Raw genomic sequence first — 17,615 nt, forward strand, 5'->3', positions numbered from 1 at the left:
GCCGGGCCGAGGAGCTCCGCCATGGAGTCGCTACCGCTGCGCGTGTGAGTGGGACGGGACGCGGGATGAGATGGGGTTGTGCTGTGCTGTGGCTGTCGCTGAGGCTCTGTCTCCTTTAGGCTGGCGTGCGGTGACGTGGAGGGGCGGCTGGAGACTCTCTTCGGGCGGGTCCGGGCCATCCAGAGCAAGAGCGGCCGCTTCGATGTGAGGCTGCGGAGGGGCCGGGGAGCGGGGTCGGGAGCCTCCGGGTGGGGCAGAGGGAGGGCCGCGCTCATCTCCTCTTCGACTGTGCCGTGCCTGTGGCTGCCCGCGGGGCCAAGGGGCCGCTTGGTGTGCCCTCAGGCTTCCTTGTGCTGCATTGAGGGCTTGGGGAGCACGAACCTGTGGGACGGGAGTGCTGCTCCTCCTTTTGCGAGTGTAACGGTACCACCAAGTGCAGAGACTTTTCTTTGCCCGGTGGGTGGAGGGGGGAAGATGCGCGGTACATCGGAGCCAAGCGTGGAAATGCTCTGCCTTGTCTTTGGTGCCGTGTGACTGTCTCTTGGTGTGGTATTTGCAGATGCTTTTGTGCGTCGGGAATTTCTTCAGCTCAACTTCTGATGCCGAATGGGCAGAGTATCGTTCAGGGGCAAAGAAAGGTAAGGAAGGAGCTGTCACTCCCCATAGCTGTCACTCCCCATAGCAAATGCATTGGTGTGCTGGGGGCTGTGCTGGCAGGCAGCCCACTTACCTGTGTCCTTAAAATCTTGTTTGGCTGTGCGAGCTGCCCACACAAAGCTGTCCCATTTGCTGTGAGGGCTCACCACAAGGAACCTAAGCAATCTCATATAGTTGGACTGTGGGAACTGAAACTTCAAGGACAAGTCTAGTGCCACCCTAGAGACAATGTAGGCCATGGGTCATTCAGGGGCATCATTTAGAGAATGTGCCTTAAAGCATCTGGTGATGAGAAAAGCATTTTGTTCAAACAACAGGTTCAGGGGCCTTTTTCTGAAGGAAATCTTCTTGTTCTGTGGTTGTGGCTCACTGAGAAGGAGGGGTGTTGGGATGGCTGTGATTCCTAGTACGTGTGGATCAACTTCACTTCATGCATATTATACCAGACTGATCATTTTCTTCTTCAGCTCCAATTCCAACCTTCGTGCTTGGCGCTAACAACCAAGAGACCATGCACTGTTTTCCACATGTCACTGGCTGCGAATTAGCTGAGAACATCACTTACTTAGGTAATGTATTTGTGTGATGCTGCTTTCAAGCACATTTTGTGATCTTTGTGCTTTAACTCACCCCTCCTTTTTTTCTTGAAGTTTTAACATGGCATCTCTTAATCTCGCACCAAGACTGGAGTTGAACTTCACTTTGAAAGGCCAATACATCTTCTCTATAAAACAGGAATGTAGCTTTATTGTTGTTGTTGTTTTCTAACACACATTGAATTTTTATACCCGAAAGAAAAAGTGGTTGAAAGACTCTTTTGATTGAGAACGTATTCCTGTCATGTGCCTCTCTCTGTGCAGTGAAGGTTTCCTATATGAAGCATAGTTGTGCTATGTTGCAAGGTTGTACCCGAGTAGCAAAGATAAGAAGTATAATCATTAAAGGTAATGAAATGGTAGCAAAACTAAAAGGAAAGGTTACTTTCTTTCTAGAATGCTGCCTGACAAAAATTATTACAAAGGAACTTGCAATTAGCTTTTTTATATTCAATCTTCGTACCAAGCTTTTGTCAGTTGATTGTAGGGAAGCAAGGTAGCAGTGAGGAGAGAAAACTGGGGGTTGTATAAACAGCTTCACCATAAAGCAGGTTTTGAGCCACTGCACTAAAATGTCTTTCCTAGAATTTGTGAGCACAGAAAATGAGCTGCCTGGATGAAAGGTTTCAGTCAAAGTAAGGCAGGACTGCTAAATGTGGCTCTCTGCTAATGACACAAATGAGATTACCTGCAGCTTTTAAATCTCAGGTGTGTGCTTGTGCATTCATGCAGGCCGTCGAGGTCTTTTCAGTGGTTCTTCAGGACTGCAGATCGCATACCTGAGTGGCACCGAGTCTCAGGATGAGCCAACTCCCGCCTACAGCTTTAGCTCAAAGGATGTGACAGAACTAAAATCATCTTTGTTATCGACCCCAGACTTCAAGGGTGTAGATATATTGCTGACTTCCCCCTGGCCCAGAGGTGTCGAGAGTTTTGCCAACAGCCCAGTAAGTCTTCTATTTTCTGGTGAAATTAGTTTCCAGATATATCTAACAAACAATACCATCTCTGCTTCCTTTGGCTATTTGCAGAAGGACCCTCCTGATTGTTTTGTTTGTTTGTTGTTAATTTACTAATGTAAGGGCTTTGTAGGATAATTTCCTGAAAGAGCTTTCTTTCCATGGACATTATGATGATTTCAGTAGAAAAGCTAATGTTCATTAACTAAAGGTTTTAGCATGCTGTGCTCAGACCATGAGGCTGTACCTCCTGGAGATACTGTTCATTTGGAATTGTTTTTGTATCAGCAAAGTCCATGTCCTACAGACTTGGTCCCACTGGGAGGTCATCTAGTCCAACCCTCCTGCAATAAACAGGGACATCTTCAGCTAGGTCAGGGTGCTCAGCTCCCTGTCCAGCCTGCTCCAGGGACAAGGCATCCACCACATCTCTGAGCAACCTGTTTCAGTACTGTTTCAGTACCACTCTTATTGTAAAAAACATTTTCCTTATATCCAGCCTAAATCTCCCCTCTTTTAGTTTGAAATAATTTCTCCTTGTCTTATCACAACAGACCCTGCTAAAGAGTCTGTACCCTTCTTTCTTACAGCCCCACTTTAGATACTGAAAGGCCACTCTCAGGTCTCCCCAGAGCTTTTTCTTCTCCAGGCTGAACGGCCCCAGCTCTCTCAGCCTTTTCTCACAGGAGAGGTGTTCCATCCCTTGGATCATTTTTCTGGCCCTCCTCTGGATGCATTCCAACAGGTCCATGTCTCTCCTGCACTGAGGACTCCACATGTGGACGCAGTGCTCCAGATGAGGTCTCACAACACAGAGTAGAGGGGCAGGAGCACCTCCCTCACCCTACTGGCCACGCTGCTTTGGATGCAGCCCAGGATATGGTTGGCTTTCTGGGCTGCGAGGGCACGCTGCTGGATCATGTCCAGCTGCTACCCATCAGTGTACCCAAGTTCTTTTCAGCAGGGCTGTGCTTTGTCCTTTCCTCTCCCTGTTTGTACTAATAGCAGGGCTTACCACAACCCAGGTGCAAGACCTTGCATTTTTGAATGTCTTTGTTCACCTGGGCCCACTGCTCGAGGTCTCTCTGGATGGCATCCCTTCACTCAAGCATGTTAATCACAACACACAGCTTGGTGTTACTTTCAAGCTTTCTGAGAGTGCACTCAATCTCACCGTGAATGTCATTGGTGAAGATATTAAAGAGCATAAAGAGGATCCCGACTCTGCAAAGGCAAATCCAGTTGCACAATTATGATGCACAAGAAGCCTGGAACTGCAGTTGTCTTCTTAGTTTTCTGTAAGACTTCATGCTGCCAGGATGTTCATGTTATTTCATCAGAGGTAAAATTCATCCTAATTCTTGAATGCCTTTTCTGCCCTCTCTGAGCAATCCTTGATCATTCTTCAACTGACTGTGCTCTGCCTTAAATTTAAATGGGTTTCTTTCCTCATTAGCATGTTTGATTTTGAAGAAGGTTATGGAGATGTCACGTTTTTATTCCATTAAATCTTGTAGAGTTTTTTTTCCTTGTATAAATGTTGTTTTTTGTAATACCCTCATCATGGCATTGTTCTAGTATCTCAGCAGATTTAATCGGATCTACATGGGCTCCTTGACCCCAAAGCAGTGTTCTAAAGGAGTCTTCCTTAGTGATTTCTTCAGTGGTGTTAAATAAAAGCTGTTTTCTCTGCTTTCACAGATTACTTCGGTCCTGGCTTAGAAGGTGGTCAATATAGTAACTCCGATTTTTCAGCCTTTTTTTCTCTTCAGTTCTTTAATCAGTAGAGGAAACTTGTGTCAGATTTCCTTGGTGCTTGCATCCTGGTACTTCTTGCCAGATGCCCTTGCCAAATACAGGTTACTACTTGAAAATTGCATCAGGCTTGGGTGTTAGTTTCTGCTTTTATATGGCATGTGAAAGGAAGAAGGAAAAGTTACATCCCAGATCCCTCAAGAACAGCTTTCTCTTCGGCACTGCAGAAGCCCAGAGGTGTAGAAGTGTTGGTTGTAAAGGAGTTCTGCAGTCTTCTGGTCCAACCTCTGCCTTGAGTTGATGTTGCTGTGAGAGTGCCACAGGTGTTCCTTCAATATTTCTTCTTGTTCCCCCTAACCAGCCTTTGTGATACTTGTGAACTTCAGCTTTACCAAAGTAGATGTGAGTGATGTCATTTGCATCAAAGTTGAATCCCATTCACCCGGGCATCTCCAAGGGCTTGCTAAAATGGAGAGTGTGTCCGTAATTATTTCTTCAGGTGTCAGTCAGCTGTTCTGAATGGTTCCTCTGTCTGGATTTTGAGGATCTGTTTACATTGTGTCTAGTTCACAGTTGTAACTGTTGCTCTGCAGAAGGGACTTGCCTGTGAACTCAGATCTGAAACTTCTCTGGAGCGCTATGCGTAACAGACACTTTCTGCTTCCTCATTCTCTTTTCATTTTTGAGAAAATACAGGATCCTGACTCTGAAAGCATTAAAGAAATGTGTCTCCCTGCTCCCTCCATAAAATAACCCCACTACCACCAACAAAAAAAAAGAAAAAGAAGAAAACAACAACCCCACTAGGCTACGTGGTTGGAGACAAAAAAGATGTAGGGATGTTCTCACTTAAAGAGACACACTGTGTCTAGACCTTCACACTGGGATGCTTTGTAGTAGTTCAGCATATTGTCCCACTCTTGGTTTCCCTCAGCTTGAATTTCTGCACATGTGCTGTTTGGATTAACAGATGAATATATTAGGAAATATAATACTTAAATAGGCATCTTGCTGAAATGTGTGCCTCAGGACCTGAAGATTTCAGTAACAAGTCTCTGAGATTTCCTTGTGTGCTAAGACAGTGAAATTCCATCACTCCAATAACAGCAAATCTGAGGAATGAACAATAAGTTCTGCTTTTTGCCACCTGAAGTTTCTTGTGCATTAAAAATGGTGTGAGAAGCTAAATTGCATGAATGGGAATGAACTCCCTGGAGAAGTTCGTGGGTTACCTTTTCCTGAGATGGTTCTTAGCTCTGACCGTTTTCAGTGGGGCTGAAAGCAGCAAGACCTCAGTGAAGGTACTGCTGTTGTCCTCTGCCATGCCTGCTGCAAGGGCAGCAGAAAGAAGTACAGAGAGGAAAGCTGCTTTCTTGGAAGTAGGTGGATGCCTGTACAACTGCACTTCTTGTTGAACTCCATGAGGTTCCTGTCAACCCATTTCTCCAGCCTCTTTGGGTCCCTCTGGGTGGCTGCACAACTGACTCTGGTGAGTCAGCCACTCACCCCAGTTTTATGTCATCTGTGAATTTATTGAAGGTGTACCCTACTCCATCATCCAGATCATTACTGAAGATGTTAAAAAGGACTGGACCCAGTACTGTCTCCTGGGGTGCTCCCCTCATTACTGGCCTCAAATGAAAATTTGCACCACTGACCTCTGCCCTCTGGGTCCTACTGTTCAGGTAGTTCTCAACCCAGCTCATTGCACATCCAGCCCATACTTCAGCAGCTTTTCTATGAGGATCTGTTGGGGGATATTGTCAAAGGCAATACCTACAGCTCCCCACTTATTCATCAGGCTGATTGTTTCATTATAGAAGCTCATCAGATTGATCAGACCTGACTTCCTCTCAATGAAGCCTGATGATTTTCTACACTTTCACGTGCCTGGAAATAGTTAATTTTTACCAAAAAAAATCTTTACCAGAAATAATACTTTGTAGGTAACAGGCATTGACAATTTCTGAACTTCTGTTTTCCACTGCTTTCTTCTTTCCTTACTGTGCTTCTCAGTCTAAGGCTAATGAAGAACAGACAGCCCAAAAGTAGTTCTAAGCCTGCTCTTTGGTTGTGTTTTCTTTTGCTTTGATTTCACGGGGACAGGAGAAAACATTTTGCTTCCTTGGGAAACCTTAGCATTTTCCTATTCACTCGACTCACACACTAAAGCTCTGGCACTCTGGGAATGTGATTAAGATGTGCCTTAATTATTTTGACCTATATTGCTGTTTGCCAAAACTCATTCTGTGCTGCATTTGTTTCACAAGATCAATAATGGGAAAATAGGACAAATGTGTATTGATGAAAAGACTGGATGTAAACCTTGTGTTTGGTAAATGATGTGAGTAGACTTGGGTTGGAGATAAGAAATCAAACCATATTCACTTTCATACTTTAAGGAATGGCAACAGCCATAGTCATAACCTCTACATTTCCAGCAAGCAATTCAGTATAAGCAATTCATTTTCACTATCGTCTGACAGAGTTTTTAAAATAAAACTTGTTTTATATTTTATAGGGAGAAATAGATACCAAGAAATGTGGTTCCACTTTAATATCTGATCTAGCTGCAAGTCTCAAGCCAAGGTATCACTTTGCTGCGCTGGAGAAGGCCTATTATGAAAGACTTCCTTACAGGTTTGTAAGACATTGTGAAATCTCATTTATTTTGAAATAAGAGTTCAATTTTTAAAGAACACAGAGGAGGAAAACTTCAGTGTAATTTTATGAAGTCATCTGGTTCCTTTAAATCTTTCTTTTTCCAATAATGACTCGAGATTGTTTCTCAGATGTCTCTTCTGATCACAGTTCTTCGTGCCTCAAAAACTGTGCAGTCCCTGCCAACACTTACCCTAGAGTGTCAAAGTGAATTTGACACCAAATCACTTGTTCTCAGTTCCATTTCAGTAGTGCTCAGCCTAGTTCCGGGGGTACCTCTGAAGGTGTATTGTGGAAAAGCTCTCATACAGTGAAGAATTTGGTGTCTTCAATTATAACTTTGTATGCAAAATGTGACTGATGACATAATGTAGGTGTCGGAACAACTTTCAAAGAAAATTAAGGCTGTCTTGTGAATGCTGGCAAAGATTGTTACCCTTATCATAGCAAAAACACTTTAAGATGAGAGTTGTTTTCAGTCTAGTAAAATGTCCTCTCAGCTGTGTGTTCGGTCTGCTGTGAGATCTCATTTTGGTCTGCGTGGTTGTTGGTTGTTAGATCTCACAAGCCTTTTTGTTCTCAGGCCTTCTTGTTCTGGGTGAAAGCCTACATGTAACTGTTGTGGTGTCTGAGTTCCTTTGTGGAGGACATGTGGTTTTCCCACTGTCCTTTAAATATATGCCAATACAATCAAGTTTTGCTTCCATACAGAAATCACACAGTGCTGCAGGAGACTCCCCAGCATGTGACCAGGTTTATTGCTCTTGCTGAAGTTGGCAATACAAGCAAGAAAAAGGTATTTATACCCTTGAATCTTCTTTCCTCAAGTACAAATAACATGGCAGTAAGCCCTAATTTAGCTAGTCATAGGACAGTGTGAATCATGCCAAAGTGGGGGTATCTGTCTCTGTTGAGTAACGTGGCATTAGCCCATCACGTCAGAGAGGTACAGAATGCCAGATGTGTTCTTAAGCACTTCTGTTTCTCTCTACCTGGCCTAATGCCATCTAGCTAGAAGACAGTTGCAAAGAAAAATGGCCAGAAAGCTGCCATCCTTCCCTCTTCCTCAGCTGCTTTAGATAATTTTCTCTTCCCATGGCTTCCTTTAGGAAGGAAACAATTTACACAGGAACCCTTACAATCACTTAAAATAACTTCTGGGGTGACGTAAGTTGCTTATTTTTTTTAACCCTTATAAAAAGTTACAGGTTATTGATACAGAAGGATGTTGGTAGTTTACAGTTGACACTTTCAGAGTTGCAGGCATTGCAAAAACTTCTTGCATTTGAGCCATCTGTTTTCCTTCCAGTATCTCTATGCATTCAGCATTGTTCCTATGAGCTTGATGGACCCTGCAGAGCTAGTAAAACAGCCCCAGGATGTCACTGAAAATCCATACCGAAAGTTGCGGAAGGGGACACAGAAAACCAAAGTACTTGGGTGTGCAGAGGTACTGCTGCAGTCTGTCGCATGGGTGCGCTCTGTGTCTGTCTGGGATGCAGGTACAACAAGTTTTGGTTTTCATTTTCTAACCAGGAAGAAACAGCATGTCAGTTTTTCTTTGATTTGAACAAGCATCAAGGGAAAAAACGTCCCTCAGATGGGAAGGATAGAGGGAGCTCCCAAACCAAACAAGCCAAAAAACCCCGTAAGTATGTAGATGCTTTTTCTCCCCAAGAGCTATACTGGAGGTATTGGTCCATCTCACTCATTTTATCTCAGGCTGTTGAGCTGTTCATGTCATTCATGTCATCTTGAAAACATGCTAGACGGTGTGGGAGTACAGAGGAATGAACAGCCTCTTGTTTCCTAGAAACCTGACAATAAGTAGTTAAATAAAAGGCAAAAGTATAGTTTAAAGGCTAGATCTGAGGGGGTTAAGCTGATGCTGTTTAACTTGTGAAGCTGACTGGCCTCTAAACTTGACAACTGGCAGTTCTACAGACCAGCTTGTTCTGTAGGACACAGTGTGCCCTTGTGTACTTAGTATGATTTCCTTTTCTTGTTAAGAAATTCTATAAGACTTTAGGAGCCTCGTTACACTGTTTTGCTCTGATACAAACTCCAGGCTTGGACCTTTGGTTTCCTGTGGTTCTTGGCAGAGCCTTATCTCATACTGCATTTGTAAAGCTGCTTGTCTGTTCCTGTACAAAGCCTGCAGCTGTGAGTGTGGTGTTTGACCCTAATAAAAGGCCTAGCTTATTGATGCCATCAGTTTATATTAAGGGTCAGATCAGGTATTGCAATCTGGGTGTGGAGTCATGTTTTCATTGTGAGAAATAGGCCAGAACTAGCACGTGTGTTTGACAGCATCTGTCCTTGTCTATACCTGTGTGGTAGCTTCACCTCATTTTGATTTGTTTTTTTTAAATTCACTGGTGCTTTTTTTTGCTCGTGAGCTGTAAGCACTATGTTCCTGGAAATAGTGTTCTTCCAGTAAATCGGAGCACTCAATGATGATGTCATTTGGCAAGTTGGTGACTGCCACCTGCTCCTCTTACTGGAACTTTTCATGGGACATCAGTTCTCCAGCCAGATCCTGATTCTCAGAGCCATGCCCTTCAGCGCTGCATCAGCTGGGAACAGGACCTGGAAAATGCAGCTCTTTCAGGTCTTGTTCCATCCATCATTCTAACCAACAAGCTTTATGCTAACACTTGTTTCTCTTTCCTATCCCGTAAAGCACAGCCCACAGGGCCCTGCTGGTTCTGTCTTGCTAGCCCAGAAGTGGAGAAGCACTTGGTTGTTAGCATTGGCACACACGTAAGTACCAATAGTACATTCTTTCCTACATGCCAGCAAAATCATGTTAAATTGTGGCAATATTTATTTTAAAAAGGGGGAAAAAAAAAAGCAAACAACCTTTATTTGGAGCTGACTCAGTTTTCTTTTCAGTTTCTTTGCATTCACCCCTACAAAAGACATAAATAGATAGTCACAAGCCTTTTGAAAAATAAACCATGGCCCTGTTTTGCTTGAGCAGATGAATTACAGAGCCAGAAGATTTTTTGGTGTGGCAGCCTTCATGATTTGATTACGTTACAATCTGCCAGAACTCAGTGTAAACTGGAATCTGTGCTGGCAATAGGATGCACTGGCTGGAGTTACACCAAAAGCACCTGGGATGACTGATTCTGGTTTTTTCACATGCAAATTAAACAGAAGATCAGACAGCTTTTACATCAAGATCTCAAAGTACTTCTTGGAGGTTAATTAAATCACTGATATCTTTGTTTTGCCACCAGTCCTTGCTCCTGTATGGCATAATCCAGTTGAAGATGCTACAGTGGCAACTTTATCTTGTTCTAGTTGGAAAGTAGATATACATTTTCAAGGGGATTTTCTTGTCAATGTAAGAAATTCTGGCAGCAACAGTCAAGTTCACTAAGGTGCCTTCCTGCAGGCCAGGCATTCTCTGGCACTTGAGAGAAAAGTTGTTAAAAGTTGTTTTTAACCTTTTTCACTTTCTTTCCCTTTCTTATTCCTCTAGTAATTAATGAATTGCTAATTAATAGTTCCTAATAAGTGACACAGAATAGAAAACTGTACTGTTTCTGAAGCATAATTGCTAGGCTAGGGAATACTGGAGAGTGCAGCCAGAGAGCACAAAGTAAATTTCCACAGTATGGTAAGTGTTGCTGATAGTGAGTAACTATGTGTATTGTTTCACTCCAGTGCTACCTTGCCCTGGCTAAGGGCGGCCTGTTACCTGATCATGTCTTGATTTTGCCTATTGGGCACTACCAATCGGTGGTTGACTTGTCTTCAGAGGTGATGGAAGAAGTGACCAAGTACAAATCTGCCCTGAAGGAGTTTTTCAGAAGCAAGGGAAAGAAATATGTCTTATTTGAAAGGAACTATAAGAGTCAGCATCTGCAGTTACAGGTATGGTTTCAGTGTATCTTAAGAGGACACAACTTTGCACTTCTTCATGACTGAACTGAAAGGGAAAGCTCACTTTCAGCTTTTCCACAGTATGGGCAGTATTCTGCCCTCAGACAGACTGAACAAAACCAAAACCCATGTGTGATGGTTCTGCCACAATCCTTAAACTCTTCATATTATAGCAGCACAGCATAATATGAATAATATGACTGTGTTGAGCAGGCAAGAAAAACTTCTCCCTGCAGAGATATGATTTAAAAACCCCACAGGGATTCCGGACAAGGTTTTATAACTCATTTCATACTCTGATCTACTCCCATGGGCATACAAGCTGCAGTGCTCACCGTGCAAACTGGAGTAGGCTGAAAATGTAAGGATATGTGCAGAATTCTGATCGCTGTCTATTAATACCAACCCTTTGGTTTGTTTTTTTTTTTTTTCCTTGTGCATCACTCAGTTAGTGGTTTATTGTGGTGGTTTCTTTGTTTGGCAGATCTGTAATTGTATCAGAGCGGCCTGAAACTACCACAGAGATCAAAAAGGAGGGAGGCTGTGCTGAGAACGTTTTCAGGCTCTCAGTTCTCAGCTTTTTATTCAACTCCTATAGAAGATTTCTCATAAGTTTAAATCTGTACAGGTGGGTGCTCACCTGCTCTGTTTGATGATATTGCACAGAACTGAGGAGCATACCAGCTCCAGTGATGGAATGATTGCTCTCTGTGAGTCAGTGGTTTCCCTCATCTTTACTTTTTTGGAAACATTTGTCTCTCTCTCCAGGTGATTCCTGTCCCATTGGACTATACTTCCGAAGACATTAAGGAGTGCTTTATTACACAGGCACAGGAGCAACAGATTGAACTGTTAGAAATCCCAGAGCACTCGGATATCACGCAGGTATGAGATACTTTCCTCTTCCTTCACCTCTGACCTGTCAGGGCTGCTGTTTCCCTCTGAGGTCACTTTGTGGGGTAAGGTTAAGCTGTTTGGAAGCAGACTTGATTTGGAGCCCACGTGCCAGTTGTGTTCAGCTCCTCATGAAGTTCCTGACAGTGTCATAAGATGTGTTGCTTATCTGAATAGCAAGTCCTTTGCCTGCAGCATTTGTTGACTGCCCTCAGAGAGCCTCAAGTATGTATCTTCTTTGCATTTGATGGAGGTCTGTGCTGCTAGGTTTGTTCAGCACTTCTGTCACACTGCAGATTGCTAAGATGTCCCCTGGTTTCCTCTGCCTGGCTTTTCCAAGTGGTGAAACTCAAAATATAACTAAGGTTTGTGCCTCATCTTTGTGCCTGACTTGAATGGCAGGGATATATAAGAAGTAACCCTGGTCACATTACTCTAGTCATGTGTAAGGCCTGCTAAACTCAGTCCTACTGTACACCAACCCCCTTCCAGCATCACTGCACATCAGGTAGTTTTAATTTCGCCATTCTCCCCATAAGAATTCTCCCCATAAGAGTTCTCTAACCTGAGAAGTGCAGTTGTACTCTCTTCACATTATTTTACTCTTTTTTCCTCTATAATATACCATATTAGACCAGGCAGTTCTGATCCAGGCTCTGTTATTTACTGTCCCTGTAGTGCAATCTGCAGAGTCAAACCAGAAGAAATATTAAAGCAGTGTACTGTCTGCTGCCTTGCATTGCAAAGGCACACACCATTCCAGCAGAAAGCAGTCCATCATTTTCTCATTCTTTGGGAATTATGAGATCTATCACTGATGCAGTTTGGAATCTGTGCTGCATTCTGGGTTGGCTTGTTTTGCTGTTTCCCATCTAAAGAACTGCAGCCAGAACCTCTCTCATTCTGAATGGCATCCAGGTGGGTAGGAGAGGGATAAGCCTCTTTCAGTGTTTCATTAGTGAAAAAGTCTGACGTGAATGCAGCTGGCATTGCACAGGCACAGAGTAAAGCCCTCTTCTGGGGCTTCCTGATGTAGGCAGGATGTGTGTGCATGGCGCCCTGCAACTTTCAGGCCCTGGAAAAACGTCTGGGGGAAACCTGGCTCCCTTTGGCACCAACGGGCCTCAGCATCCCTCCTTCCTACACAGGTGGTGCAGCCAGGCACGCCGTACTTCTATGTGGAGCTGGACACAGGTGAGAAGCTCTTCCACCGTATCCGGGGCAGCTTCCCGCTGCAGTTTGGCAGGTGGGTGCGTCACTTTCTGTACCCTTCCATTTCCCCTTTTCCTCCCTTTCTTTCCCCCGCCCCTTTCCTCCCTTCCTCCTTCCTCCCCCCTTCCTCCTTCCTCCTTTCCCCCTTCCCCCCCAGTCCTTTTCCTCCCTTCTCCCTCTCCCCCATCCTTTTCTTCCCCTCTCCCTGCAGTCCTCGGCACAGGGCGCTGTGCCGGGCGCTGATGCCGTCTGTCCGGCAGGGCGGTGCTGGCCAGCGGTGCCCTGCTGGCGCTCCCTCAGCGCTCCGACTGGCGCAGCTGCACGGCGGCCCGGCCCGAGGAGGCGGCGCAGGCCAGCGCCTTCCGTCGCGACTTCCAGCCCTTCGACTTCGCCTTGCGGGACTGACGTCGGAGCGGCGGGCGGGCGGGAGGCGCGCTGACGCGGCAATAAAGGCGGAGCTACGGGCGCGGAGCTGTGTGCGGCGCCATGGAGCGGGGCGCGGAGCGTGGGCCCCCCCCGGCCCCCGGCGGCGTGGCGCTGCGGGGACAGCCGGCGGGAGGCTGCGGGCCCTGGGAGATGCGCGACCGCCTGGGCACCGGCGGCTTCGGTAACGTCTGCCTGTACCAGCACCAGGTGGGGCGGCGGCGGTGGCGGGGGGGGCGGCGGGGGAGCGGGCCCGCCGTGACGGGGCTGTGTGCCGCAGGACACGGGCGCCCGGGTGGCCATCAAGTCGTGCCGGCTGGAGCTGAGCGTCAAGAACAAGGACCGCTGGTGCCACGAGATCGACATTATGAAGAAGTGAGTGCCGGGCCTCCGGCCGGCGAGCGGACGCCGCCGCTTCCCTATTTGTCCCTACGCGGGTAGAGCCGCCCCTCGCCTCGCGCAGACGGGGGCTGTCCTGGCGCTGCGGGGCCTCGTCCTGCTGTGCCCATCCGGAGGGCCCACGCGGGCCGTGCGCGCAGCCTGCGGCGGCTGCCGAGCTCCCCTGGGCCGTCCTCACGCGCGGCGGCGGCCCCGGGGGGCGGCGTTGTGGCGCGGGTGCGCACCGCTCTGCTCGCGTCCTCGCCCGCGGCGCTGAGGCGCGCTGACAGCTGCGGCTGCCGTGGTTTGCGCGGGTTTGAGGGTGTGCGGTCCGTCTTCAGAGCCTCCTGGATGCGCCTTTCGGTCGCGGGAGCAGCGTGTGATGGTCAGAGGGCAGGTGCCGGCAGCCTGCAGGGTCAGTGCGCTGTGTCTGCCTCGAGTGCTTGCACGTACTTAAGCCCCTGGGTTGAAAGGAAGGTTGCCATACACGCAGGAGTAGAGACACACGTGAAATGACTTCACCCAGCGCGTGAGCCGGGAGCCCAGCTCTCCGTCAAAGTCCTGCATGTGGGCTTTGAGGTATTTCTGCACATCACTGGTTTTGGTGTTCCCGAGGTAGGGGGTGTATGAGGCTGGGCGCTGGTAGGGAGCACTTCTTAGCAAGGGCACACCCAGAGAGCGTAGCTCAGACCTGAGGCGTTAAACCTGGCTGGCCAGCAATCCTTCTTCCCACTCTTCAATAAAGTAGGCCGGGTTTTCACAAGCTTTCCATCTGTCTAGGTTAAACCATCCCAACGTAGTGAGAGCCTGCGAAGTTCCCGAGGAAATGAACTTTCTTGTGAATGATGTGCCTCTTCTGGCAATGGAGTATTGCTCGGGGGGTGACCTTCGGAAGGTAATGACTGCTTCGCTTTGCATGGCACAGCAAAACAAGGGGGCTGGTGCTGTCTCCATAGCTGTGGCTATCTATGAAGCCATATGTGTTTTGCGGAGCTTCTCTTTTTTAGTGTAGGTCCAGGGAAGTAAATATGCAGTGACTACTTGAAGAGCTTATAAGCAGGGGGGACTGACTTTTTACATGGTAGCAAAGGAAAATAGCTTTAAAATAAATGTAGATACTAGTGAGAAATTCTTTACTCAGGGGACAGTGAGGCCCTGGCACAGACTGCCCAGAGAAGCTGTGGGTGCCCACTTTCTGAAGGTGCCCAGTGCCAGGATGGATAGAGCCCTGGACAACCTGATCTGATGGGGTGTGAGCAGCCTATTGCAAGGGTTAGAACTGAACGGGCTTTAAGGTCCGTTCCAACCTAAGCCTAGATGCTAGCATCCTACGTGTCAGGGTTTGGAGTCTGATATGTCATTAACTCCCACGTGTCCAGTGTTGCACTGCTCTCAGTGCTGGGCTGGTGCTGCAGTTTCACAAACTTTAGCTGGCTCTTTCCTATCAGCTGGGAACTACTCTACAAAACTGCAGCACCGACAAGAAAAGGAAACTGGCAGCAGCTGCATGGCCAGATAGGAGCTCATGTTCCACTCCATTGTGGCTGTACACAGGAGGCAGTCGCTTGTTTAATGGTGGTGAAGTAATTTTCTGCCGCTTAAGTTCTGCTTAGAAATCATGTCATCAAAGTGGTCAGGAAACTTTTTTTTCTGTTCAGCTTTTGTTGTTTTTCTCACCGGTGCTACACAGCAAGCAGACTGGAGAAATGTGAGCAGATGTTAAGTGCTGTAATGCTTATCTCTGAGAGCAGTTAATGTGTAACTTGGCCTCATCTTACGCTTTAGTACTGTTTAAAACAATTGGGACAATGTTAAGAGGCTGAAAGGTTGGCAATTAGAGGAAGGGGCTTTATGTGGAAGTAGCATACTGCATAGAAGCATAGCTGTCCACATACCTGGTGATGCTTGGGTGTTGCATTTATACAGTAAAAGTTTTGAGAATACTTGAAGGCAAATTGGAGACCTCAGCCAAGAAATTTGGGGTTATATTAGCTCTACATTCAGTGCAGTATTTGATTATTTAGCATCTAGTGCATAGATGCTAGAGCAGCTTGAGAAGTACTGTGCTTTATTTCACTTGATCACATGTAATGCTTTGTTCTTTAGAGGAAAAAAAAAAGAAAAGGAAGTATTGTTTCTCATTTCTGATCCCACACTTCTTAGAATCTTTCTCTTACAGCTGTTGGACATTGTGCTTTTCAGTGCTGTTAATTCTCCATTGCACATCCATAATCTTTTTAAAGCGTGGAAAAGCACCTGTGTCTGTGGGCCGTGCACATGTTTTATGCTTGTGCTGTTAGGGCAGTTTCCTCAGAAGATGAGGAACACGAGGTTCTGGGAGCCTGGGGATCCCCTCTGCTTCCAGCCCTCTGGCCCTGCCAGAGTCTCTTGCCCACTTGCTTTCTGATGGCTTTCAGGTTTCTGTGGTTTTATTCTAGCAGTCCAAATCGCTTCAACCTTGTCTCAGCGCAGTGAATTTTTGTTTTCTTTCTTTCCCTCCCCTCTTTTCTATTACTCTATTCAACAAGAGTTATATTTGACCTGTACCGTTTCCTGTGTGGTGTTGGCAGGGGATGGAAGATATTGTTCCTGACTACTAATTAATGCATTGTGAGTATAAATATCATCATCTTTTTTTGTAGCTGCTAAACAAACCAGAAAACTGCTGTGGACTTAAGGAAAGCCAGATACTTTCTCTGCTTAGCGACATCGGTATGTAGTCTACGGACTTTAGTGTCTGTTTGTCTGTTTTGTGTATATTTGTATTTATATGTAATGGCATTTTCCTTTTTCAGCTCACCCTGAGAAGGGGACTAACAAAAACAATGTGCAAAACCAAACTGGGCTTCTATTCCACAGTAAGGATCCTATGTCTCTGGTGATCACAGAGACGAGACGAGCTGTGGGTAACCCTGTGGCATTAGGGTCACAAGTTTCCTGTTCTGTTCGTGGCTCTGTAGATGCCAAGCTGCATGCCAGTCTGAAGGAGTGTAACTTCTACCGCTTAAAAGCAAGAAGCTGTCTGGGGCGTGCCTACGTTTCTATGGTGCTTCACTCTGTAGAATGTGCTTAGTAGCAGGGAAATTCTATTTGTTCAGGATGAGAGACAGCCAATAAAGCCGAGTAGAGAGCAAGATGGGTAAGAGCGTAGCAGAAGAGGAAGAGAACATACAAGCTAATCATGCCGTATCTTGTCCAGCAGTCTTCCGGGTAGTGATTTGCTTTCAACTGAGGATTAATTAGGTGAGGGATCCCAAACTAAGTGCGTAAATATTGAAAAGCTTCTTGTTTTGAAAGAGTAATTCTGTGGTCCTATGTTAGAAATGTGACTAACACAGTGATGGAGTCTGTTGTCTCCTTTGCTTGCAGCGGGGTGGCTACGTCAAGATGCAGCATCCACATTCAGCCTCAGGTTCCCGGGGGAGGTGGAGATTTTGGTGGCCAAATTCTTGACCACTGAGAGGTCTGTAAGAAAAGATAGGAGAGATACACCTTAAATCAGCTTCTTGGCTGCTCTGGAAGAGGATAGGTAATCTGCTGGAGAGTTATGTCTGCAGATGGTCTCTCTTGCAAGCTAGCCTTCCAAGAATACTTCTCAGCAGAGCTCCTCATCTTTTTATTTCTCTGATAGCTAACCAGTCTCTCCTAGGGAATTGAGCCATTTTGACGTGAAAAAATATCTTAAACACAGTGTTCTGGGCTTCTAGGCAGAGAGCATGTCCTCTTTATGAGGGAGATGAGAGAGGGTTGGCTTTTCCTTAAAGGCTTATTTTTCTGAAGCGGAAAAAGACTGGTACCTTTCTTAGTCGAAACGGTGTGATGGTTTTTCCAGAGTCACTCCTGACTGGTGTTAGGGCTCACAAAATGGCAGGCAGACGTGAAACCAAAGAGGAAAATGAACTTGGTGTTTGTTCTCCACAGGGCTGTGTAATGCAAAAGTCTGTGTGGAAAAAAAATCTGTTTGAAGTTTACCGATCCTTAAGAAAGTATGTGGAGATGAGTGTTCCGCATCAGTTTAACAGAGAGGTACTCACATTACGGGAGTGGCCAGCCAGTACAGTCTCCACCAAGTCCTCTTTACCAGTGGCAGCCTGCCAGTGGAGTGTCTGCCCTGGCATCACCCCCCGCAGATATCTGTGGCAACCTACAAGATGTCTGCACAACACGTTAGTACCGTGACCATATA

The 17,615-nt window shown here is 46.2% G+C and overlaps 2 protein-coding genes and 1 non-coding gene across 4 annotated transcripts in view; all 3 read left to right on the top strand.

The window, feature by feature from the left end:
- CWF19L1 (CWF19-like 1, cell cycle control (S. pombe)) lies at positions 1-13,099 on the top strand. The gene is made up of 14 exons (XM_004941985.5): positions 1-44; positions 120-204; positions 560-638; positions 1,125-1,226; positions 1,986-2,200; positions 6,489-6,607; positions 7,340-7,424; positions 7,938-8,078; positions 8,165-8,276; positions 9,312-9,391; positions 10,304-10,513; positions 11,291-11,407; positions 12,565-12,662; positions 12,889-13,099. Exons 1-14 carry the CDS (start codon positions 22-24, stop codon positions 13,031-13,033), a joined length of 1,611 nt encoding a protein of 536 aa, XP_004942042.1. The 5' UTR covers positions 1-21; the 3' UTR covers positions 13,034-13,099.
- Positions 10,980-11,122, top strand: LOC112532738. The gene has a single exon (XR_003075990.1). It is a non-coding gene; the product is annotated as a small nucleolar RNA SNORA12 (small nucleolar RNA).
- CHUK (component of inhibitor of nuclear factor kappa B kinase complex) overlaps positions 13,080-17,615 on the top strand; it is a 22,865-nt gene continuing 18,329 nt past the window's right edge. For both annotated transcript variants that reach the window (NM_001012904.2, XM_015278675.4), the window contains exons 1-4: positions 13,080-13,261; positions 13,332-13,426; positions 14,210-14,324; positions 16,072-16,141. In NM_001012904.2, coding sequence (NP_001012922.2) covers positions 13,115-13,261; positions 13,332-13,426; positions 14,210-14,324; positions 16,072-16,141 — 427 coding nt within the window. In that variant the 5' untranslated portion in view covers positions 13,080-13,114. The remainder of the gene's footprint in view (positions 13,262-13,331; positions 13,427-14,209; positions 14,325-16,071; positions 16,142-17,615) is intronic.

Source organism: Gallus gallus, chromosome 6 (assembly GCF_016699485.2).
Source record: "Gallus gallus isolate bGalGal1 chromosome 6, bGalGal1.mat.broiler.GRCg7b, whole genome shotgun sequence".
In the NCBI taxonomy this organism is placed as follows: domain Eukaryota; kingdom Metazoa; phylum Chordata; class Aves; order Galliformes; family Phasianidae; genus Gallus; species Gallus gallus.

Bases quoted from the DNA above. Each gene is read 5' to 3' on its own strand.
- CWF19L1 (XM_004941985.5), top strand. From the start codon at position 22: ATGGAGTCGCTACCGCTGCGCGT. The intron at 6,608-7,339 runs GTTTGTAAGACA...GCTTCCATACAG, and splicing joins TATGAAAGACTTCCTTACAG to AAATCACACAGTGCTGCAGG. The intron at 8,079-8,164 runs GTACTGCTGCAG...TTTTCTAACCAG, and splicing joins AAGTACTTGGGTGTGCAGAG to GAAGAAACAGCATGTCAGTT.